We start from the raw sequence: 26,164 nt of genomic DNA on the forward strand, positions 1-26,164 counted from the left end.
ACAGTCAAAAGTGGTGCTCCTGCACTTGAAAGGGTGTTCTAGAATGTAACTGGGTTTTATGGGAATTTATTTGAATCCCTGAAAGAATGTGTAGTAAAGTGAGTTGCCAATAGAAAAATAAAAGATATCAGTTGCACCTGTAGTTGAATTTGACATGGCTGTAATGATTGAGTTACATGTTTTCTAGCCATTCGGGGCTAATTGATAAGGCTTTGGTTATGTGTGTTTTCACAACACTCTCATGTTTCACAGGGTCCTCCAAGAAGTACACATTCATCTGTAGGAAGGGGAAAAGAAGGTGAGACATGGTTTGAGTCTTCACATAAAAAGTGATGAGAATATTCTGAGAGATACCGCTCACCTAACTCTGTTGACTGGGGAGGAAGCACCACAGAGTCAATCATGTTTCTTGTTTCATCTCTTTCCTAGTTATCCGTCACCATGAGTACGGACGCTGAGATGCAAATCTACGGCAAGGCTGCCATATACCTCCGTAAGTCTGAGAAGGAGCGGATGGAGGCACAAGCCACACCCTTTGATTCAAAGAACGCCTGCTATGTGGCAGACAAGGTGGAGCTGTACCTTAAGGGTCTGGTCACTGCCAGGACAGAAGGGAAGTGTACTGTAACAGTCACGAAACCTGACGGCACTAAGGAGGTAAGTCTCATCTGAAAAGTATTCAAATTCAAGTATGTGCACTCTAATTATTTTAAAATCTACTAAATGCAACAACAAAGAAATACTCATGTTTTTTGTAAGCAGAATATAACCTTCAAGTACATCATTTTCATCGCTGCTATTTAAAAATGGCATGGATTGTTTGTTATTGACTAGTAAAAAAAACAGTTATGTGTCAGTGGGTGGTAGAAAAAGTAGTTGGATTAATGTGGGTATGCATTTTGTTACTGATTATACTTCTATTTAATGAGCAAAAAGCATTCAGTCATGTCCACTTTGACCTGTGTTGTAATCTAGATTTCTGACTGTTTCAGGAAGGAAAAGAGTTCAAAGTTGCAGACATCTATGAGATGAACCCCCCTAAGTACGACAAGATTGAGGACATGGCCATGATGACCTACCTGAATGAAGCCTCTGTGTTGTATAACCTCAAAGAGCGTTATGCAGCATGGATGATCTATGTAAGAAACCTGCACATACAAACACACACATACATGAACATAATAAATATACACATACTGTACTACACATAAATGAAAGGTAGAAACCAAAACATATCAATACAGTAAACCCACATCAGTTTACCAAAGTACACCCACATCCTCACATAAATCCAGGTAAATGTCAATCTGACTTTGTTAATCTCCTAAATTAATTATGCTTTCATCCAGACCTACTCTGGGCTCTTCTGTGCCACGGTGAACCCCTACAAGTGGCTCCCTGTGTATGATGAAGAGGTTGTCAACGCCTACAGAGGGAAGAAGAGGATGGAGGCCCCACCCCATATCTTCTCCGTGTCTGACAACGCCTTTCAGTTCATGATGATTGGTACGAAATCTCATGGATGGATACATGGATGGATGGATGGATCAATCAGTCACATTTATTTATAAAGCAATTTTTACAGACCCAACCCCTATTCTTCAGTAAAGACTGAAAGGTTGAGACCGAGTCTGCGTCTCTCACATGGATAGACAGACCAATACATAAAAATGTCCACAAGTGCCGATGGATGGATTAAAATATACCTCAGAGAGGTCGGTATCTACTGTTTTCTAGTTTAGGTAATAAGTTTGCTGGGAATATCTGATTTCACTACCCTTGAATGGAAAATGTTCCAAAATGAAATTCATGATGATGCTATGAATTAAATAATGTCCCCTGAATGTTGCTTGAGTATAATAAGCAATGTGTTTTTTGGTTCCAGATAAGGAGAACCAGTCCGTCCTGATTACGTAAGTTGTTTACTAAAATGTCACTTGAGAAAGTGTTTCTATTGTAATATATTGGGTCACTTGGTGTGATGAAATACATGACAATATGAATGGATTAGAGCATCAGGCTCTGTGTAATAACGAGTCGATGAGAAGGATTATTTGTTCAAGACTTATGTCAGAACACAGGTTAACAGTGGATTTTTCTATGCTATTTCTTAGTAAAAGACAATCTGACACTCAAACATGTAACTAAAACCCCTCTTTCTCTGTCATATAAACCAGTGGAGAATCCGGTGCAGGAAAGACTGTCAACACCAAGCGTGTCATCCAGTACTTTGCCACCATTGCAGTGTCTGGTGGCAAGAAGGAAGCAGACCCCAACAAAATGCAGGTAGGTTGTTCTTATGTTTGACTTTTAATCACATTTCTGTTTGGTTTTCTGAGCAAACTTTTTTTCCAGCTGTGAATCATGTTTCAAGAAATGTGTTCAAGCAATCGAGCGAAAACAAACTTGAACACTTTCCCAGTTTCTGAGCAACTTGTGTTTGTCTCAATCAGGGGTCTCTTGAGGATCAGATCATTGCAGCTAACCCTCTGCTGGAGTCTTACGGTAATGCCAAGACAGTGAGGAACGACAACTCGTCTCGCTTTGTAAGTATGAAGGGCATACTGTGGAAGATACCTCATATTGGAAACATTTATTTCAGTTGTTCCCTTTTGTTAAATCAATAGATGTCCAACAAACTGTAACATTTAAAAGAGTCTTCAAATTAAAATGTTGATTAATTTGCTGACCTATTTATAACCCCCATACTCTACTACAGGGTAAATTCATCAGGATTCACTTCCAAGCTGGTAAACTGGCTAAAGCTGACATTGAAACCTGTGAGTTGGTTTTGATTGTTTCTCAATTCTTTCCTAAATTCAAATACTTTTTTGGGGAGATTATATAATGAAATGTTATCTCATGTTCTCTCTCTCTTTCTCACTCTCCTTGTGTCACTAAAACTTTCTCTCCCAGATCTGCTGGAGAAGTCCAGAGTGTCCTTCCAGCTGCCCGATGAGAGAGGCTACCACATCTTCTTCCAGATGATGACAGGCCACAAACCTGAGATAGTTGGTACGACAAAGTAGAGGTTCAGGGGAAATTACTCCCACCCCCATCTATGGAACTTGCTAAAAATATTCATAGTCCACACTAATAATACTATTACAATGATTACATCCAAGGTAACAAGGCATCTAGACATGAGTCAGGTCTTTGGGAAATATCTATCAAGTAATGCACTGTGATGCACTAGTCCACAAGTCTCAGTCTCCTCTTTTGATATTATTCATTATATACTACATGTATTATTGAGTCCATCTATTGAGTAAAGGAGGGAGAGATACTATAAAGGTAGGAGAGCAGAATTCTAAGATATTTAACTGACAAGCTGTTGTTCTTTGTTGCCCACAGAATTGGCGCTCATTACCACCAACCCCTACGACTTCCCCATGTGCAGTCAGGGACAGATCACTGTGGCCAGCATCAATGACAATGAAGAGCTGGATGCCACAGATGTGAGTCAAACAAAGGGTTAACCAAACTCTAGATATAGAATGGATAGGACCACCATACACACTGAATGCACTGTGAAATTAAAAGTTGGTAGCAGCTGAGAATGTATGATTTTTTATTTGCAATTTTGTCATTTTGGAGACTCCATTATCCAGAGAGACTTACTGTAAGTGAGTGCATACATTTTCATACTGGTCCCCGTGGGATTTGAACCCACAACCCTGGGGTAGCAAGTGTCCTGCTCTACCAACTGAGCTACATGGGACAAATTACTTGTGTTAGTTAGGCATGTGCCTCAAGCCACTCTTCATAACTTCACATTCCGTCATGTAAGGCTTCCATAAGAGAGCTAAGTGCCTTGTGGAACTGTGTAAAACTCCTTTTGTGTTTCCATCACTAATGTGTTGGCACAGAGTCATATCTATTCATCACATTCGCTCTGGAGTTGTCGTGGAGGATCGTTTCAAAATATAACACTTACAAGAACTTGTGAATTCAATATAGGCTTTTAATACAAGTATATCAGAAGCCTAGATGGTCGGCGGAACACACACTTTCCCAGAGCACTGGCTCTGTATTTATACACATACAGCATATGAGTCCATTCCATATGTTAATGAATTTACTTCCCTCAGGTCATCTGCCACCATTATCTTTCAGTCCAGACTTCCTGCTTGTTCATGCCCAATAATGCCTGTATCCGCTCTTGATTAGAGTACAATGGTGGCAGGACCCTCTTGTGTCCTAAAATTAATATATGTCTATTTTACCCTAAGCACTTATGGCCTTTAACCTAAGCATTTATGTCCTTTACCCTAAACACTTATGGCCTTTACCCTAAACACTTATGTTTGCTCCTCTCTATCTAATCTTTATAATGGTGTCCTGCTCATTCCATAATAGATAATGTATTTAAGGGTCACCTCCTCCTCTTTGCCCTAAGCCCTTATGCACTTTATTAAGCACGTATGGCTTCGGCCATTACACTTATGTCTGTTTAATCTTTGGTTTCCTGTCCGCTTTCTGTTTCTGGTCTAATGTACACCTGTCCTTACTCTATTTTGTCATATCTGTCTCTATGTCTAAGCGCTTACTCCTACAGAGTGAGCCCAGAACTCTAGTGTAACTGAGAAAATTACAGTTCAGTTCATCTCTGTTGTACTTCCTCTTTAATGCCAGGATGCCATAACAATCCTGGGCTTCACTAATGAAGAGAAGCTTGGCATCTACAAGCTGACAGGAGCTGTAGTGCACCATGGAAACTTGAAATTCAAGCAGAAGCAGCGTGAGGAGCAGGCCGAGCCAGACGGCACAGAGGGTGAGTCCCACTCATAGATATAAAATATGTAGAGCATTAGTCCCATTCCCCAACATAAAATAGAACACCTAAGACAGACAGTGCCACATGAAAGTCAGGCAGGAGATCAGTTTGGAGACCAAAATACTACATTCGGATATGATTTGGCCAAACTATTTTGTCAGTGTGACATCATAAACAAGTGATCTTGTGTCCCTGAGTCTGTTGTTGTTGGTTCTCTCTCCAGTGGCTGATAAAATCGCCTACCTGCTGGGCCTGAACTCAGCTGAGATGTTGAAGGCTCTGTGCTACCCCAGAGTGAAGGTCGGCAACGAGTATGTGACCAAGGGACAGACTGTGGCTCAGGTAAGACTGCCAAACACAGCATCTAACATTTTCTGAGCACAGGAATCTTTGTGGAGATGAGTGCTATGCTTTTTGAACAGTGTTGTTTTTTCCAAGCTCGTATCACCTCATCACTGGACATGGTCAATATCTCATGAATTAATTTGAGGTATTATCATTGCAGGTTAATAACTCAGTCAGTGCTCTGGCCAAGTCCATCTATGAGAGGATGTTCTTGTGGATGGTCATCCGGATCAATGAGATGTTGGACACCAAGAATCCAAGGCAGTTCTATATTGGTGTGCTTGACATTGCCGGGTTTGAGATCTTTGATGTGAGTATGAGACCAGAACAAGACAATTAGTTCTGATTGAGATGGATTACAGTCTTGTATGATGAAATTATCCCTTTTAAAACTCCATCAACAGTACAACAGCATGGAGCAGCTGTGCATCAACTTCACCAATGAGAAACTGCAACAGTTTTTCAACCACACCATGTTCGTCCTGGAGCAAGAGGAGTACAAGAAGGAGGGAATCGTCTGGGCCTTCATTGACTTCGGTATGGACTTGGCTGCCTGCATTGAGCTTATTGAGAAGGTAAGATGTCTGTGAGGATTATAATGGACCTCAACAGCAAAGCTCAAATGGAACGCTGTGTGAGATATTATCAGCATCTGACTGTTGAGATCTCAATATGTTTCCTATTATGTGTCCCTAAAGGAATATAATCCTATAACAGCATGTTTACTAAAGGAGTTAATGTGATCCTAAATGGAAATATCACTAATTTGATATACATCTCTTTTTGTAAAGCCATTGGGCATCTTCTCCATCCTTGAAGAGGAGTGCATGTTCCCCAAGTCTTCAGACACTACCTTCAAGGACAAGCTGTACTCCCAGCATCTTGGCAAAACACAGGCGTTTGAGAAGCCCAAGCCTGCCAAAGGCAAGGCAGAGGCCCACTTCTCCCTGGTGCACTACGCCGGAACTGTGGACTACAACATCACTGGCTGGCTGGAGAAGAACAAGGATCCCCTGAACGACTCAGTTTGTCAACTGTACGGGAAGTCCGCAGTCAAAATTCTGGCTGCCCTGTATCCTGCTGCCCCACCTGAGGGTAAGACTGGCATCACATCAAAATAATTAAGCACTAGTTACAACTCCGATCGAAATGTTCTTTAAAGTCTTTGAATGTATCACAATTTCTCGGGGTTAATCACTGTGTTGATTTACTAATACACTTGGTTAATTTAATCATACAATTGGTCTTATTTTACACAATCTCATTGGCAGCATTTGCCTCTAGATACGTGTGAAGTTAACCAGAGATTCTCTGGTTTATAATTAGTGTGTTTGCTGAAGACAAGACCACTCTAGATTTCTTACATACTCTTATTATGATTCTATTTATTCCACCCGCTCTAGGAAATGTACTTTTCTAGTTTTCTTTTACTTTTCCCCATTTTAACAGATAAAGCCAAGAAAGGAGGCAAGAAGAAGGGTGGTTCCATGCAGACTGTGTCCTCCCAGTTCAGGGTGAGCTTTTGAAATGTGTAGATTCAGTCCTTCAAAAGGTGCAATTATTCTAAATGACAGTCGGCCTGAGAAAATGGTTTGTAACCCTCTTACAGGAGAACTTACATAAGCTGATGACCAACTTGAGGAGCACTCATCCTCACTTTGTGCGCTGCTTGATCCCCAACGAGTCAAAGACTCCAGGTACAAGAAATATTGAGTTAAATATGTCATCTTATCAGTACAGTATCAGTAACCTTAACGATCCCAATCTATAACCTGTTTATTAGTATTAAAAGAGACTTGTTTTGTTTTACCAGGTCTGATGGAGAACTTCCTGGTTATCCACCAGCTCAGGTGTAATGGTGTACTGGAGGGTATCAGGATCTGCAGAAAGGGATTCCCCAGCAGAATCCTCTATGCTGACTTCAAGCAGAGGTACATACGCACAAGCACAAGCACACACACACACACACACACACACACACACACACACACACACACACACACACACACACACACACACACACACACACACACACACACACACACACACACACACACACACACACACACACACACACACACACACACACACACACACACACACACACACACACACACACACCACATAAAATATCTGCTCCAAGGGTTGTCCCGGCATCAGAACAGGCTTACCTTTTACAAAATATAACCAACCTATTACAACTTGACATACTTTAAAACTGTCTTCTCATTCAGGTACAAAGTACTGAATGCCAGTGTCATCCCTGAGGGCCAGTTCATGGACAACAAGAAGGCTTCTGAGAAGCTGCTTGGGTCCATTGATGTGAATCACGAGGATTACAAGTTTGGACACACCAAGGTCAGTCAAAACACAACTTCAATGATAATTTAAAATCTCTTCAGTTGGTATATCCATTATTTTCTTCTTTCTTCAGTTAACTAATGGAAAATTGTAGTGTTTTTCTTCAAATTCATTCATCACAAGTATAGAAGATAAACTAAACTCATCATCATGTGCATTGTGCTAGAGTGGTATGGCTGCAGTTATCTGCATCTGTGTACATTATTAATCTACAACTGTACTAACAACTTGGAAACAACCCATCCCATGGTGTGTTTGTAAAAGTTCATGTTGTTTAAATCAATCTAGTGGTTTGACCCTTTCTATCTGTCACAATCTGTGGTTCCATTGACCATGTTAACCTGTGTCTCAGGTGTTCTTCAAAGCCGGTCTGCTGGGTGTCCTGGAGGAGATGAGAGATGAGAAGCTGGCCACTCTGGTCGGCATGGTCCAGGCTCTCAGCCGTGGATTCCTCATGAGGAGAGAGTTCACCAAGATGATGGAGAGGAGGTGAGGAATAATAGACATCTTGGCAAAGCTTTCTGTTAACCACCTGTATCTAATGCATTATGATTACATACTGTATATGCTGTGAGTTGTTCAGAATGAGAAAGTACATCTTATAATTCTCTACTACAGCTTTTGGGTGAATTCAGTTAGTCCAGAAATGGATATAGCAACTAAGGATTCTAGCTTTATAGCTGCAGTTTGGGATGTGGATGTTCAATTGTCATTTAAATGTGTTGCATTTAAATATTCATTCTTGAAGTATATAAAATGCCTCATTCAGCTTAAAATGCATGACCCGCCTTGCATCTAGACCACTGTCTATGAATTTAGGAGGGGTTACATGTCCCTAGCCCCCTTCCTCAGCTGTAAACAAACAGTGGCAGGTGGTTCTGTTTTGTTGTTCATCTAATCCCAGAATGTAGCTTTAAGTATGTCACTCACCATGTCACTCTGTCCTTTCTGTCGACCAGAGATTCCATCTTCGCCATCCAGTACAACATCCGCTCATTCATGAATGTCAAAACCTGGCCATGGATGAAGTTGTACTTCAAGATCAAGCCCCTGCTGCAGAGCGCTGAGACTGAGAAGGAGCTGGCCAACATGAAGGAGAACTATGAGAAGATGACAGCAGACCTGGCCAAGGCTCTGTCCACGAAGAAGCAAATGGAGGAGAAGTTGGTGGCCCTGACGCAGGAGAAGAACGACCTGTCGCTCCAAATAGCATCTGTGAGTGAAAAACTACCCTCAAATGGGCAAATTTACACACACATGAATAGAAACACATAAACACTCTGTGAAGTATGTGGCCAACTCACATTTCTATTGCCCATATTATATGCTGTGTATGTTTCATGAATGTCTATTGATTTGCTCTGACATCTTTCACTAAAGTGAGGCCTCTGATTCCTCTGATTCTTCCTCCTTTTCTGAAACCAGGAAGGAGAGAGTCTGAACGATGCTGAGGAAAGGTGCGAGGGGCTCATCAAGAGCAAGATCCAGCTGGAGGCCAAGCTCAAAGAGACGACCGAGAGGCTGGAGGATGAGGAGGAGATCAATGCTGAGTTGACTGCCAAGAAGAGGAAGCTGGAAGATGAGTGCTCTGAGCTGAAGAAGGACATTGATGACCTGGAGCTCACCCTGGCCAAAGTGGAGAAGGAGAAGCACGCCACTGAAAACAAGGTCTTGTGTCTTGCCATAGACAGTCTAACCAAACAATAATCAACTCAAAACATAACATAACAGAAATGGAATTCAAGTTGTATTGTGGGTGCAGGAAAAATGAAGACACAATAGTAGAATTTCAGTTGTGGGTTACTTCCCATCTAGTGTTGAATCTACAGTACAGTAATTGTTGACACATTTCTAATCTAAATTAAATGAATGTAATATTTAACAAACTAAATCTCCCCTTTATGGTGAAGTATAATTATGTTGTGGCCATTTACAGGTTAAAAACCTGACAGAGGAGATGGCGTCTATGGATGAGAGTGTTGCCAAGCTCACCAAGGAGAAGAAAGCCCTCCAAGAGGCCCACCAGCAGACACTGGATGACCTGCAGGCAGAGGAGGACAAAGTCAACACTCTGACCAAGGCCAAGACCAAGCTGGAACAGCAAGTGGACGACGTGAGTGGAGTTTGACATTTTGGCCATGATAGTATGTAAGATGATATTATCTTCAGTTGTTTAGATTTTAATAATATATGTGTTTTTATCTTCTAGCTTGAGGGTTCTCTGGAGCAAGAGAAGAAGCTCCGTATGGACCTTGAGAGATCCAAGAGAAAGCTGGAGGGAGATCTGAAACTGGCCCAGGAGTCCATAATGGACCTGGAGAATGACAAGCAGCAAGCTGATGAGAAAATCAAGAAGTAAACACAAACAAATGACTACAGTATTATCTGCTCTAATGGTTGTTCTTGACGAAGTATTGTAATTGTGAATCAGCATTTGATTCAGTAAGGAAAGTGAATGGTATGATCCTCTGCCTTTACACTATAGAAACAAAACCAACTCTGCAATTGACCTGTTTGTGTTTCTTAGGAAGGAGTTTGAGACCACCCAGCTCCTCAGCAAGGTTGAGGATGAGCAGTCTCTGGGAGCTCAGCTGCAGAAGAAGATCAAGGAACTCCAGGTACAGTACAGGATATAAGCTCCAGTACAGAAAAGCACAGACTTGAATCAGTTCCTTAACAACATTATTCTGGAAGCAGACATTTTTCCCGGTGGCTTCTGATGGCTGAGTAGGTTGGAAGGTGATGCTGTTTACTAGTTGTAAAGATGGTGCTTATTAACATTGTGGTTTTTGATCCTGCATGGAACGCTGTCTGCTGAATAAATTAGTGTAACTATCCTTGTCGTAACACATTTATGAAAAATATACATACTATTATAATTTTGTGAGTTTCAATTGTTTCAACTGTATTGTAGTGTTCATCCCCCTGCTCCTGCCCCTGTTCTAGGCCCGTATTGAGGAGCTGGAGGAGGAAATTGAGGCTGAGCGTGCTGCCAGGGCTAAGGTTGAGAAGCAGAGGGCCGATCTCTCCAGGGAACTTGAGGAGATCAGCGAGAGGTTGGAGGAGGCCGGAGGCGCCACTGCTGCTCAGATTGAGATGAACAAGAAGCGTGAGGCTGAGTTCCAGAAGCTGCGTCGTGATCTTGAAGAGTCCACCCTGCAGCATGAGGCCACAGCCGCCGCTCTGCGCAAGAAGCAGGCCGACAGTGTGGCTGAGCTCGGGGAGCAGATCGACAATCTGCAGCGTGTCAAGCAGAAGCTGGAGAAGGAGAAGAGCGAGTACAAGATGGAGATTGATGACCTCTCCAGCAACATGGAGGCCGTCGCCAAGGCAAAGGTGAGTAGTGATGTTTTGATCAAGCAGTGTTGAGGATGGTCAACTACATCACCATTCAAGTAAACTGAAGTTGACAGGAGTCCCACATATAAAGTAATGATGGAACATGTTTCACTAACAGGGCAATCTGGAGAAGATGTGCCGTACTCTTGAGGACCAGCTGAGTGAGCTGAAGACTAAGAATGATGAGAATGTTCGCCAGATCAACGACATCAGCGGACAGAGGGCCAGACTCCTGACAGAAAATGGTACCATCAACAATGAAAAACAAGCCAATGCTTTCCTTCTGTAGAACACAACATGTATTAGGGGCTATATCCACATAGGTGGTGAATTGTGCAGTATAAACTAACATTGCCCTATGATACCTCAGAATCCATTTTCAATCCAAGAGAACAGAGACCCTATTAACAAGATGTCCCTCTGTCCCTGCAGGTGAGTTTGGTCGCCAGCTGGAGGAGAAGGAAGCCCTGGTGTCTCAGCTGACCAGAGGAAAACAGGCCTTCACCCAGCAGGTGGAGGAGCTGAAGAGGGCGATTGAGGAGGAGGTCAAGGTAAGGGACCCAAGATGGAGAGTTTAGAGCCATATATTTACATAGACGGTGACTACGCCACCCTCAGACTCCTAGTGTCTCTCCACCCTCAGACTCCTAGTGTCTCTCCACCCTCAGACTCCTAGTGTCTCTCCACCCTCAGAGACTCCTACTGTCTCTAAACCCTCATAGACTCCTACTGTCTCTCCATCATCAGAGACCCCTACTGTCATTTGTTTGGCTTTCTCTCTCATCTCTCTTTGCATTTTGTCTTTCTTTCTCACAGGCTAAAAACGCACTGGCCCACGGTGTTCAGTCTGCCCGCCATGACTGTGACCTCCTGAGGGAGCAGTTTGAGGAGGAGCAGGAGGCCAAGGCAGAGCTGCAACGCGGCATGTCCAAGGCCAACAGTGAGGTGGCTCAGTGGAGGACTAAGTATGAAACTGATGCTATCCAGCGCACAGAGGAGCTGGAGGAGGCCAAGTGAGTCGCACGCAACAGAAAAAACTCAAATATAGGGTATTGATGGTGAGGGTGGTATATGATGGGGTCAGTATATGATTTAACATTTCTTTCAAACTGTAAAACCGACCTCTATTGTCTAACAGGAAGAAGCTGGCCCAGCGTCTGCAGGATGCTGAGGAGACCATTGAGGCGACCAACTCCAAGTGTGCCTCCCTGGAGAAGACCAAGCAGAGGCTGCAGGGAGAGGTGGAGGACCTCATGATTGATGTTGAGAGAGCCAACGCATTGGCCGCCAACCTCGACAAGAAGCAGAGGAACTTTGACAAGGTGAATATGAATAAACCTCACCATAGGCTGATATTTACTGTCTGCTATATGATCAATTGTAGTAAAATTTGAGCATATTTCTGATTCAAAACTCTTCATCAATGACTTCTGATGAAAATCCCATGTATTTCGCTAGGTTCTGGCAGAGTGGAAGCAGAAGTATGAAGAGGGCCAGGCTGAGCTGGAAGGAGCTCAGAAGGAGGCTCGCTCTATGAGCACTGAACTCTTCAAGATGAAGAACTCCTACGAGGAGGCTCTGGATCATCTGGAGACTCTGAAGAGAGAGAACAAGAACCTGCAACGTGAGCATTTGATAGCAATTCTATTTGTCTTATGTTTTATTAGCAATATGATTTGCTGTTAATAAACTGTTGTTCATGATTCAATGTCAACATTGGCGATATCCACTTAAAATCTCCCAAGTCTAAACTTTTCGTGTGTGTGTGTGTGTGTGCAGAGGAGATCTCTGACTTGACTGAGCAGATCGGAGAGACTGGCAAGAGCATCCATGAGCTGGAGAAGGCCAAGAAGACTGTGGAGACAGAGAAGTCTGAGATCCAGACCGCTCTGGAGGAGGCTGAGGTACAAACTACAGCTGTTTGATGGGAAAGCAGTATTAACTAACCAATGCCAGCTAGAGTGAAATGCCCTCTGTATTGGTGTTATTGTAGTCATATATATTTAATTCCTACATCCAAATGTATTTAACACAATTGGCCTGACTGCCTCTGTTTGTCCAGGGAACACTGGAGCACGAGGAATCCAAGATTCTGCGTGTGCAGCTGGAGCTGAACCAGATCAAGGGTGAGGTGGACAGGAAGATCGCTGAGAAGGACGAGGAGATGGAGCAGATCAAGAGGAACAGCCAGAGAGTGGTTGACTCCATGCAGAGCACCCTGGACTCTGAGGTCAGGAGCAGGAATGATGCCCTGAGGGTGAAGAAGAAGATGGAGGGAGACCTGAACGAGATGGAGATCCAGCTGAGCCACTCCAACAGACAGGCCTCTGAGGCCCAGAAACAGCTGAGGAATGTCCAGGGACAGCTCAAGGTAAAGGGACATCAGGCTCAAACACCTGAACATGGAGAGGGATTTGTTCGTGAATCTAGAAAATAACAGAACAGAGGAATTGAATAGATTGAACTATATACTGTAGAACAGTAGGGATATTGGGGAAATTCTTCCCAGTGAACATTTCTATCACCCATCCTATCACCTCTACTTCCACAAGTCCCAATGAACGTATGTCATTGTGAACCCCAGGATGCCCAATTGCACCTTGATGACGCCGTCCGTGTTGCAGAGGACATGAAGGAGCAGGCAGCCATGGTGGAGCGCAGAAACGGTCTGATGGTGGCTGAAATCGAGGAGCTGAGAGTTGCTCTGGAGCAGACAGAGAGAGGCCGCAAAGTGGCTGAGACTGAGCTGGTAGACGCCAGTGAGCGTGTTGGACTGCTGCACTCCCAGGTATCTGTCAAAAGCCATTTCTAATGAAACTCAACCAAGCATACCGTTTACACACACCTGGAATTCAACAGTTCTTGCTCTTATACCTTCATAATTCCAGGCTTGTGCTTATAGGTTATCTTGAGAGTCAAACAAATTGTCTTGTTTCTTCCTTCAGAACACCAGCCTTCTGAACACCAAGAAGAAGCTGGAGACTGACCTGGTGCAGGTGCAGGGAGAGGTGGACGACATCGTCCAGGAGGCCAGGAATGCAGAGGAGAAGGCCAAGAAGGCCATCACTGACGTGAGTCCTTGATTTACATCAACTTGATTTGTCCCCAAGTGCCAATGGTAGCTGGGCTGGTTAAGAACAACAAAGATCTCAGAGGAACGTTATGATTTTTGCCAATTGGTCCTTAAATTAAACAAACTACTTTTCCAGGCGGCCATGATGGCTGAGGAGCTGAAGAAGGAGCAGGACACCAGTTCTCACCTGGAGAGGATGAAGAAGAACCTGGAGATCACAGTCAAGGACCTGCAGCACCGCCTGGATGAGGCTGAGAATCTGGCCATGAAGGGAGGCAAGAAGCAGCTCCAGAAACTGGAGTCCAGGGTGAGTTACCAGCAGGGTGGATTAGGGTGGATTGAAAGACTGATTGCTGGAAAAGTATTTGATCATGTAAAATACAAAGGAGCATTGTGTCATGACTTTTCTCGATCAGGGGGTCCCAAACTTCTTTGCATTGGGGACCCATTTTGTTATCAGGGACTCCTTCATAATATCAGAACACAATTCCTACATGAGAGTGTGATAAAACATAGCTTCCAAGCAGTTTTACTATTACTTCTGCAGTGCATGGTTGGACTAATGAAGTCTCGGACCCTGGTAAAGAACATTATACAGCTTAAATTTGTCTCTCTGTATGTAGCGTTGTGTTGTCTCAGTTATCATTGATGTGTGTTTTATCCTATATTTATATGTTATTTATTTTGTCATTTTTAATCCCAGCCCCTGTCCCCGCAGAGGTCTTTTGTCTTTTGGTAGGCCATCATTGTAAATAAGTATGTGTTCTTAACTGACTTACCTAGTTAAATAAAGGTTAAATAAATACAAATAATTACAGTGCAATTATGTTCAAATAAAACACGTTGGGAATGTGTTACACTTATGCAGTGGAGATGAGAAGAATTGGAACCAAGACCTTCAAATAAATTGAAGACATAAAAAATGTATTTATCAAGTTGTTTCATTTAGGCTTGTACATTTCTTCTAAACTGCTATTCAATTAATAGAATCAATAATAATAATAATAATAATACAATTTCTGATACATAAACACACATTCATCCAATTCATCTCATAGTGATATTTGATTTACATCTAGTTACAGTTGTTTAATTTCTCTCTCTCTCTAGATCGAGCTTCATGTCTCATTCACTCTGCTGCAAAAGGGCCGTTACTAGGGAAGCGAGCGTTGCTATGCGGAGCTACCAGCTAGAAGGCTAACGGCTAAATTAGCTTGTAGGCTAGAGGACTTTCATAAGTTCATAAAAACATAAAATCTCAACAAACATATGTACATACCCCGGAAACATTACACTTAAATATGGTGCTTCTCCATTTGCTTACCTTCAAAATAAATACATCAAAAATGTATTAATTTAGCTGCTTTTGTCTTGCTGTTGACTCACTTGACAAACCTCTGTCAACAGCGCGAGCCCATAATTGAAGTCACGTCACAACCAGGGTTGTCAGGCTCAGCCAAAATTTCTAGACCAATGACGACCCAAAACCTGCCCACAAGGCCTGAAAACAAGCCAAAAATAATCATTCAACAGCAAGAGAGGAGTTGGCACATTTAAATAATCATTATTGTGAGCTAATGTGACTGATAAAGGAAATATGTTGCAAGAGAAAATATAATTAAACTCGCTAGGCATTTTTTAATCAATGGATGTTAACTTGTTTGACTGCAATGATGGTCAATAAATCCCTTATGCGTATGTGCATAACTATAGATCATTCCAACAGTAGAGTTTGAGGGATGAAAATTGAGAGAACTTTTTTTAACCTGTAGCCTAATCTGACTGACTGTTACCTTCAGTCGAATGCATTCTCTCAAAAACTAATTAATATAGAATTGTGACCCTGATCACAATTTTCAACATCACATTTCAGTAACTAAACATGGTAATTTATAATTGAATAGGAACACAACGTTATTTATTAAATAATTTTGCCAGCACCATGTAGGCTACACAAGTGGCACAAATTGATTTGCAATTACTCCCGTGATGTCGTCATTTCCACATATTTATTGTATCAAATTGTAGGCTACAGTACCCTACATATGCCTATACTAGACTTTTCCTAGTCTAAAATATCCACTCGCGCAGCACTCCAGACCCAAAATATTTTGCTTGTTATAAACAACGTCGACATTAGAATGTTGTTTAAACCACCTCCGACCAAATGTATCTAATGCGCTCTAGAGCGCCTAAAGTCGTTCTCCTGTGTTAGAAAAATGAGTTATTTCTGGAGTTATTTCTGGATGCACATCAGCTCTAGCGCGTTAATATGTTTTATGGAAAAGGGGTTGGAAATGGGTGTCTCCATAATGACAATCTAAATTGCCTACCTACAACTGGTAAGAAGTTGTTATGACGTGCAAGCACACCCATCTGGCCCTCCACTTCCCCACCACGCAATTCAATAAAAATAAAAAATATATATATATATATGTAACCTTTATTTAACTAGGCATGTCGGTAAAGAACATATTCTTACTTACAATGACAGCCGACACCGGCCATACCCGGTGTCGCTGGGGCAATTGTGCGCCGCACTATAAGACTCCTTATCACAGCCGGTTGAGATTCAGCCTGGAATCGAACCAGGGTGTCTGTAGTGACGATCTAGTGGTCATACTGGTACTGCATCATACACCGCTAAATGCATGGCAAAATGTATAAAAAGTCAAATGTATTATAAATAAAATGAGAATTGAGTTGAAACAATTGGTCATTGTTGTAACACCATTGGGAACCACTTGTAAAATTACATAGGAACAGACAATTGTGCCTCCTTGACTGGGTAGAAGACTCTACCTGTTTTACAAGATTTGTTACATCTGATTTCACCACCTGAAACAAATGCCTAAATGTATTTGTTCCACAAAGGTGCGTGAGCTTGAGACTGAGGTGGAGGCCGAGCAGAGAAGAGGTGCAGACGCTGTCAAGGGAGTCCGGAAGTATGAGCGCAGAGTCAAGGAGCTCACTTACCAGGTAAGAGAAAGTACATTCTTCACACAGATAGGTTTGTGTATATAACTATGGGATATTGATTCTTTGATCTTCTCCCACAGACTGAGGAGGATAAGAAGAACGTTAGCAGACTTCAGGACCTGGTAGATAAGCTGCAGATGAAAGTGAAGGCCTACAAGAGGCATTCTGAGGAAGCGGTGAGTCACAGACTTAGTCAAATACTCTGAAAAAAACATTAAAGAAAAAAATCCCTAGTAAACATTATAAAACTTAATGTCCATAAAATGTAGTTTGAAGTAAGTGTTGCTGCAGCACATCAGTCAACAATGACAATTGATAGTGCAAGTAATTTCTGATGAAATTGTACACATTTCTAAATGCCTCCTATTCGTTACCAACATAATGGAGGTGGGGTTGAATATGAATTAGCTGCACCAGGGGCTGGTCTAGTGATCCTTCTGGAGGCAGTGGTTTGATCCCCTGTTCTGCCACTCACTTCCTCTGCTGTATCATCCAGCTCCCTGTATACATTGTTATCCTAAATCTGTCTTTTTTGCATTTGTTTTTTTTAATACCTTTAAAAACAGAATATTAATTTCCTACCTGAAGCTTCAAACTTTAAATGCTGATGTTCTGCTCTCCGTCTCCTTTCCTCACCCAGGAGGAAGCAGCAAACCAGCACATGTCTAAGTTCAGGAAGGTTCAGCATGAGCTGGAGGAGGCTGAGGAGCGTGCTGACATCGCTGAGACTCAGGTCAACAAGCTCAGAGCCAAGACCCGTGACTCTGGAAAGGTACAGAACTGCTTCTAATCCTATACCTGACTCATGTTCAGATATGACCACATCAACACCACCTATGATTCAGTCTTCTCAGAGGTCAATACAGACCTTTTACACTCAACTGTTTCGAAGATCCCTAAGAAGAACATTTCAGGAAGGGCTAAACAATCTAATGAGATTTATTCAGTTGGTACTTCAACATCAAATAACCAAGCTGAGTACTGAGCACTAAAGACTTGATCCATTATATTCTATCCATATATTTATCATGTTCATTATTATTACTGATCCATTATATTATTTCTTTCTTCTTACAGGGAAAAGAAGTTGCTGAATAAACAAGACCAAAGTATTGAAGATCAAAGTCTTACCATTTTCCTGTGTTGCATAAAATATGATTTTCATGGTGAAATGTTGAGCATTGATTAAAAACATGTGGATCTACATACACTTCCTTTGTGACTGTGGATTTATTACTCAGCAAACAGCTTTTTCATACCATAAAATATTGTACTTTAATTAAAGGAGCATTCTGGGATTCCAACAACAACAAAGCCTTCACATCAGCTGAGGGATTAGAATGGAGAAATGTAACCAGTCAAATGAATAGACTGAGCTATGGATGTAAGATCTGACCAGCTAAACATCTAATTATAGTTTTAACCCTTTACAGTCAGGGGAATTGGCCTGTATGGACAGGCCCAAATGTGAATGTTCCTGTAAGAAAACGTTTAGAGAGTGTAATACAATACAAAATTATTAATCCATTTACATTACATTACATTTAAGTCATTTAGCAGACGCTCTTATCCAGAGCGACTTACAAATTGGTGCATTCACCTTATGACATCCAGTAGAACAGCCACTTTACAATAGTGCATCTAAATCTTTTAAGGGGGGTGAGAAGGATTACTTTATCCTATCCTAGGTATTCCTTAAAGAGGTGGGGTTTCAGGTGTCTCCGGAAGGTGGTGATTGACTCCACGATGTTAGTTCTTAACACTTAGAGTCACAACGTCCCTGGGAGGCTTACAGTGATATTTTAGTCACTCTCTCCAATTTGTTCCATCGCACTTGATTTTATTTGGAGTAAGATGGCAGCCTACATGTTGCCTAGCTTCCCAGACTCCATGCTCCGGCCAAACACTACGCCACGTCCGCGGACGCTAGTTTTCTCTCCGCAATGAAGTGTGTAGCAAACGACAGATCAGCGGAAGAATTTAGTGTGAGACGTCAGGCTAGTTTACACAAGAAAAGACTTGTAATATTGGTAGTCACCGTTTGGATGCCACGATGATACAGTCTACACTGCTCAATGGGGAGAGTTTTCTCCGGCAACACAATGACATGAGGCAGGCACAGTGTTCCTGCTTTCCTCAGTAAGAAATGGGAAGAAGTTAGACAGTGTAGTTAGACAGTGTAGCCAATATCAGGCCAGGGGAAAGGCTAAAGCACATTTCAGTGATGTAAAGTACTTAAGTAAACCTACTTTAAGTTTAAATATATTTTTGACCATTTTTACTCCACTATATTCATAAAGAAGATGGTGTACTTTTTACTCCATATATTTTCCCTGACACCCAAAAGTACTCGTTGCATTTTGAATGCTAAGCAGGACAAGAAAATGGTCCCATCATTCACGTACTTATCAAGAGAACATCCCTACTCCTCCCTACTTCCTCTGATCTGGCGGACTCACTAACACGAACGCTTTGTTTGTAAATCATGTCTGAGTGTTGGAGTGTGCCTCTGGCTATCCGTAAATTCAAGACACAAGAACATATTTCCATCAGCTTTGCTTGCATCCACTTATATCAGTGCATTCGTTACAAACTTAGCATTATGAAATTTCTATTCGATCAAATAAGCTTCACGTTGTCACATGGAATGACGCTGGAGAGACGAAGCAGGTACGGGGAGTAAAACATTTAATATAGAACAGACATGGAATAAATTTCGAAATCTATATTATTCAATTATTGCACAAGGGCTAAAATAGAAGTCAGTTCTGTTCTGCATGCAGATTGTGCTGCAAGTCCTGCCTCTCCCATCTCCTCATTGGTTTATAGAAGTAGGTACCCACGTGCCATCTCCTCATTGGTTACATCCAAGTGGGTGACTGAAAGAGGAACGAGGTCGGTGGTGATAATGCACCTAATTTTTTTAAGTTGCCAATCGCAATATAAAGTCAAGAGAAGAAAAAGCCTAGAAGGAGGAGAGATGAATAGAAACTATTCAGTTGACCGCTTTATGTGTGGATTAATTGTCAGAGTAGAGGACCTTGTGCATTTCAGGTAAAATAACAACTTAATATTTATATCCCAGGACAAATTAGCTAGCAACAGCAAGCTAGCTAAATAGGAAATTTAGCTAGCAAGTGCAAGCTAGCTAAATTGCCATAAATGTTTCATTATTTTCGACCTGTCCCCAATTAATGTAATTGGTTCAGAGTTTGTTTTGATATTTTAACCTGCGTGTCGTGATCGTGTTTGGTGTGGGGGGACAAATACATGTATGCACGATGGCGCACACACACAGCCGGTTTGGGTTCCGTGTTAGGGATCCCTGGTTCCATTGGTGGCATTGGTGGCAACCCAGAGCGGATGCCACCATACCAGTACTCCCCGATACTTTGTGTGTTGGCTGCTGCATTCTGTCACATGGAATGATGCTGGAGAGACGAAGCAGGTAAAACATTTAATATAGAACGGGGTGGGGGGCTGCACTGTGTTAGTGCTGTGTTAGTGCTGGGATGGAACAAGAGCCTGCACACCATGTGGATGGGCTGTCCAGAACTGGAGTTGCAGGCCCCTGATATACTGTAATAAACTGTCATTAAGCATTTGAGGTGACTGTCATTATAAAACTGTTTGTACACAATTGATGTATTTTAGCAGGGCTTTGGGAGGATTGGATAGCAACTCTTGATCCAATACATTTTAAGGCTTTAAACAACTCAGTCTGTGCTCACAAAGTAGTTTTATCACCACAGACAGGAGTTTGACCTGAGACACCCCAGAGCCTTGGCTCACATCAGAATTATTTTCATGATTCAATCCATTAAAATGTCACAGCCAGTAAAAATCTAAATCTGGATGTGAAATGTCAAATGCTTGTGGCATGGATCCACAAAACAACCAGTCTTGGCTCGGTTAATTCAGATTTTATTTCCCAGATCACATATCTCGCTGTAAATCTATTACGGTGGCAGCAATGTCAGGACCTCATGGTAGACTAATAAGGTCAATATAATGTGCTGGCCTGTATCAGATCTCTCTGTGGTCTACAGTAAAGGTATGAGGTCTTCACTTTTCAACATGCAGCGTGACGTGGAGGGTTAAATGTAAAATAATCTAATACATTTACAACGTTGAACACTTGGATAAAATGGGGAGTTGTGTTTTTCAGCAAGATTTACAGATCTTTGGACAAACAAGTAGTCAAAATTATTACTGTCAGTTACCTTCTCCAACCATGAAACTGGGTGTCAGAAATACATGCAGCCTGAGGTCGTTTAGGATCGATTCATGACCCTCCCTCATAGAGATGGTATCAAACCACATGTTCTGAGCTGTTCTTGAAACTCCAAGTTGATCCCATACAGTCCATGACAGAGTTACAGGAAGCAAACTAAATCAACAGATCATTTACAAGCCCAATATAGACATTTTCAGAAACAGGTGTGTCAGAAATACATCCAGCTTCCACAGCAATATATCTCAGGTAATTTGGCATTGCTTTATTGCTTCATCAGCAGATCTGCTTCCATTTGAGCCGGACACCAGAGGATATGACCATATATGATATAGATTGTAGGAAAACACAGTCAGATCCATAACAGAGAACATAAATAAAACTGGAATCCCACAACCTCCTTTCAGCTGCAGCTGTTGGAACACAAGTGTCTCTGGGAGAGCAGGGGACTCTTCCTAGCCAAGCCTGTTGGAACACAAGTGTCTCTGGGGGAGCAGGGGACTCTTCCTAGCCAAGCCTTTTGAAGGGTCAGGACAAGTGGCAGACCGATCTACCAATGAGTTGCCTGTGAATGAGTTGCCTGTGAATGAGTTGAATAGAAGGTGTTGAATAGAAGTTTGTTCAGTTTAACTGCTGCTCTGGTAATAGCTTTGACCTCTATAGCAGCTGTTATATCTGGGATGACTGAAGACCTGATGATAGGAGCCTCTGCTTAATAGTCCTGTAATTTATCCCACGAACAGGGCCATGTACCAAAAAGTCATAATATGTTAAACAGTCATAATAACAGTCAACTTTAGTATTGCAATCATCTAAATAATGTTGTACTCAACTTGTTGGATCAGAATCAGGGTTGTGTTCATTAGGCACACCGTTGCAAAACATTAAGTTGGTGGCCACCGGCTTCTTAAGAAGGCATTGTTCAATGCTCAATGTTAAATTCCATCACATCTAAGCCAATATGACAACAATTTCAATGAGCCTTGAGCCTCTCGTCATGTTCCGTTTCCGAGAACCACCTGATTTTTAATTGAATTAATTTAATTATTTCTCAAAAATGCGTTAAGATACAGATGTCAACAACCCTTCTAGGGTTAGAATTTCATTAGCTGTTGCTAAAGCAGCAGCTACTCTTCCTGGGGTCCACACAACACAAAACATGACATCATACAGAACTTTAATAGACAAGAACAGCTCAAGGACAGACCTACATACCGTCATTTCCGGACTATAAGTCGCTACTTTATTCCCACGCTTTGAACCTCGCAGTTTATACAATGACAAGGCTAATTTATGGATTTTCCCCGCTTTCACAAGATTCATGCCGCCAAAAAACTGAGCACCGTCACATAATGTGACATAAATCGAGCGCGCTCAAACTTCCCATCATTCTGATTACGGTAGTAATTTTGTCACCCTCATCATGGCAAAGACACGGAGAAATGCATATGATGCAGCTTTCAAGTTGAAGGCGATCGATCTGGCTGTTGGAAAAGGAAATAGAGCTGCTGCACGGGAGCTTGGCCTTAATGAGTCGATGATAAGACGTTGGAAAGCAGCGTGGGGAACTGCCTCAGTGCAAAAAGACAACAACAGCTTTCAGAGGGAAGAAAAGCAGATGTCCCAAAGTATTTGCAGACACTCGACATCAGTGTAAATCGTGCATTTAAGGTGGCGCTCCTTGTTCAGTGGGAGGCTTTGGGGAGAAATCCTTCACTAAAACGGAAGAGCAACTTACGGTCAAGTCTGCCAGTGGGTCCTGACAGCGTGGAGCATTGTCAAAAAATCCACTATCAACAGGTTTCGAAAGGCTGGACTGCTGCGTGTTGAAGGGGCAGCATGAGCTCAGCGGGGTATTTGCCTCCGGATGAAAGTGAGGAGAGCTACAATGAAAACATCCAACATCGGATGATGCAATTCTGAGGCTATTCAACTCCCGACACCGAAGCAGTGGTTTCAGTGCACAGGAGGAGATAGTGACCAATGACTTTCTTGGTAGGCCACTGTTTAATTTTTGTTACAAGCCGTGTTTCGTTTAAAGGCTGTGTAAAGTTCATTTGTTTCAATGTACCGGTAGGCACCATGTGCGGCTTATTTATGTACAAAATACATATTTTTTAATAATTCAGTGGGTACGGTTTATATTCAGGTGCGCTTAATAGTCCAGCAATTACGGTACATTTAAAACAATAAGAATAGAAGTTAAAAAGTCCTGTACAGACACAACACTGAGATAAACAGAGAGACTTATTACTGTAGACCTACATTAACATGCATATGTTACATTTACACACATTAGCATCTATCAGGTACACAGATACCTATCAGTATACAGGCCTACAAGTTATTTAGGTCAGATAGGGGAGAGGCGTTATTTTAAATGTATTTTCTGTAGCTCATTTTGATGTGATCATGGCTCTATATAATACTATGGGTTTCCTTGAATTTGTTTAGAATTTGGGGACTGTGAATATATTATCTATGGATTAAATGTTGTTTAAATCCCCTAAGAAATCATGGTATTGTTTTTGTTCCAGTTTGGTGAGGAATCACCCCAACAGCTTTCTGATAGCTAGAATAATGTGGCACACAGACTGACTTTCTAGCTAATCTTCCTTTCTCCAGTAGTTAATGTTTCCTCTTTCAGAACCTGTTCATAATCCACCTCCCTCTTCCTATTTACATGATGAACACTACATCTGTTTAAAATCTCAACATTGAAATGACATCAGTGTGGAACCAATGTGTCTGATCAACTTCCCCTCGCACTCCAAGGCCCTGGGACAGGACCTTTCTCTTTAGGTCATATAGAATCATGATTCCAGAGTCTCTTAATGGTTGCGTGCCACGTCAGATTGCAATATCATATGATGCTTTTAGCTGCTTTGTTAAAGGGATAGTTCACCCAAAGTACACATTTGTTTCCTTAACCCTGTAAGCAGTCTATGGACAAGGTATGACAGCAATCTATGCTTTGGTTAAGTTTCCTTGGCAGTGGCTAAATAACATTTTGTGGTACAAATCTCATCGGACCAATATTTTTATGCATCATGTTCAAATCATCTATAAGGGACTTTGTTGACCTCCACAATTCATTTATAGATAGTTTTTAATGATTTGGGCAAAAAAATATATAATATCGTTCCCAGGACATAAATGGGATTTGTGCCACAAATTCTAAAACGTTAGCATTTGGAAACAGTGCCAAGGAAACTAAACCAAAGTATGCATTGCTGTCATACAGTGTAAGGAAACTAATGTGTAATTTTGTAAACATCAATTCAAGCGGTTATGAGATCTAGCATGCATCTGCAATTGTGTTTAAGAACCACAGATTTCACAAAACCTGCAATTAAAGTTACCAAGATAACAAATTGTTACCAACAAAAAGGTCAAGAGCAAATGTAGCATATGGCATTCATTTGTCACATGTAAATAGCACTTTTCAGTCGAGCTCAAAGCAGGAGCGCAGCATTTCCTTTTCAGCTCGAATCAATGAGCCAAATCAGTCCTACATGACAACAAAATCATAAACAACAGAGTAGGGCTGGCTAACAAGTCCTCCGTTTTGGGGTTAAGCTCTGGTAAAACAATTAGGCTAATCTATACTCCCCTATTTCCAAGTCCTATTCTTGAAGATCAAGGGGTATAACATTAATGGAATGCCTGGAATTCTGATAGACTTTGGTTTTGAATGTAAAGATATAAATGAATCGTATTATTATATGAAGTGGAAATCGATGGGTTAGAAGAAGCTTACATAACCACCACAAAGTAAAATGTAACATCTATGTATGGCCAGCTATGGAAACATTAACGGGCGGCAGGGTAGCCTAGTCGTTAGAGCATTGGACTAGCAGCCGAAAGGTTCAAATCCCCGAGCTGACAAGGTACAAAATCTGTCGTTCTGCCCCTGAACAGGCAGTTCACCCACTTTTCCTAGGCCGTCATTGAAAATAAGAATTTGTTCTTAACCGACTTGCCTAGTAAAAAATTAAAATAAAAAATTAACTTGATTTAGCAGGATTTTTGATCCTGCATTAGATGTCGTTCAAATGTTAACATACATTATTGTCTTCTTCTAATGGCTCTTCAGGGGAAAGTAATCTAAAAGTAATGAAATTTAATTACATTACTGAGTTTGGGTAATCCAAAAGTTACATTACTGATTACATTTTTTGGACAGGTAACTGTCACGCCCTGGTCGAAGTATTTTGTGTTTTTCTTCATGTATTTGGTCAGGCCAGGGTGTGACATGGGTTTTTGTATGTGGTGTGTAGCTTAGTGGGGTTGTAGCTTAGTGGAGTGTTCTAGGAAAGTCTATGGCTGTCTGAAGTGGTTCTCAATCAGAGGCAGGTGTTTATCGTTGTCTCTGATTGGGAACCATATTTAGGCAGCCATATTCTTTGGTTGTATTGTGGGTGATTGTCCTGAGTGTCTTGATGGCCTTGTTAGATGACACATGTATAGGCTGTTTTCGTTTAGTTTATTGTTTTGTAGTGTTCATGTTTAGTCGTGTTTTACGTTTGTTTAAATAAACATGGATCGCAATCGACACGCTGCAGTTTGGTCCGACTCTCCTTCACCATTAGAAAACCGTGACAGAATCACCCACCACAAATGGACCAAGCAGCGTGTCAACAGGCAGGAGCCACAGGAGAGGCAACAGAGGCAGCAGCAGCAGGAGCAGCAGCAGCTGCAGTGGGAGAGGCTGCACTACCTGGAGAAATGGACTTGGGAGGAGATTCTAGACGGGAAAGGACCCTGGGAACAGCCTGGAGATTATTGTCGCCCCAAAGCCGAGCTGGAGGCAGCAAAAGCAGAGAGGCGGCATTATGAGGAGCTAGCACGGCAGAGCGGATGGAAGCCCTGATAGCCCTGTTCAGCGCTATCAGAGCCTTTCTCCTCTCCTGCGCTGCCGGAGTCTCCCGCCTGTAATGGATTACATTTAGAAAATAACCTACCCAAACCTGCATTTCTCCAGCCTCATCCCTCAGCTGTTTACCAAAAAAAGTGACTGCTTTGTTGGGGTACCACTTTGTTGTTGTTGGAATCC

General features: G+C 41.9%; 1 protein-coding gene across 1 annotated transcript; it reads left to right on the forward strand.

Annotated features, from left to right (window-relative positions):
• Positions 1-246: 246 nt before the first annotated feature.
• Positions 247-18,084, forward strand: LOC118379277 (myosin heavy chain, fast skeletal muscle-like). Its single transcript, XM_052504932.1, has 40 exons — positions 247-298; positions 430-657; positions 993-1,139; positions 1,350-1,506; positions 1,886-1,913; positions 2,178-2,286; positions 2,454-2,546; positions 2,720-2,780; positions 2,917-3,015; positions 3,355-3,458; positions 4,636-4,774; positions 5,001-5,119; positions 5,283-5,432; positions 5,527-5,697; positions 5,914-6,217; positions 6,572-6,636; positions 6,732-6,819; positions 6,936-7,053; positions 7,357-7,480; positions 7,836-7,972; positions 8,443-8,698; positions 8,909-9,151; positions 9,420-9,596; positions 9,693-9,838; positions 10,011-10,101; positions 10,430-10,819; positions 10,941-11,067; positions 11,255-11,373; positions 11,639-11,835; positions 11,961-12,144; positions 12,281-12,446; positions 12,602-12,726; positions 12,885-13,193; positions 13,407-13,610; positions 13,768-13,893; positions 14,032-14,202; positions 16,770-16,874; positions 16,955-17,050; positions 17,515-17,646; positions 17,952-18,084. Exons 2-40 carry the CDS (start codon positions 442-444, stop codon positions 17,970-17,972), a joined length of 5,814 nt encoding a protein of 1,937 aa, XP_052360892.1. The 5' UTR covers positions 247-298; positions 430-441; the 3' UTR covers positions 17,973-18,084.
• Positions 18,085-26,164: the final 8,080 nt, after the last annotated feature.

This window comes from Oncorhynchus keta, unplaced genomic scaffold (assembly GCF_023373465.1).
Source record: "Oncorhynchus keta strain PuntledgeMale-10-30-2019 unplaced genomic scaffold, Oket_V2 Un_contig_2122_pilon_pilon, whole genome shotgun sequence".
Classification (NCBI taxonomy): domain Eukaryota; kingdom Metazoa; phylum Chordata; class Actinopteri; order Salmoniformes; family Salmonidae; genus Oncorhynchus; species Oncorhynchus keta.

Bases quoted from the DNA above. Each gene is read 5' to 3' on its own strand.
- LOC118379277 (XM_052504932.1), top strand. From the start codon at position 442: ATGAGTACGGACGCTGAGATGCAAATCTACGGCAAGGCTGCCATATAC. The intron at 3,459-4,635 runs GTGAGTCAAACA...CTTTAATGCCAG, and splicing joins AAGAGCTGGATGCCACAGAT to GATGCCATAACAATCCTGGG. The intron at 12,145-12,280 runs GTGAATATGAAT...GTATTTCGCTAG, and splicing joins AGCAGAGGAACTTTGACAAG to GTTCTGGCAGAGTGGAAGCA.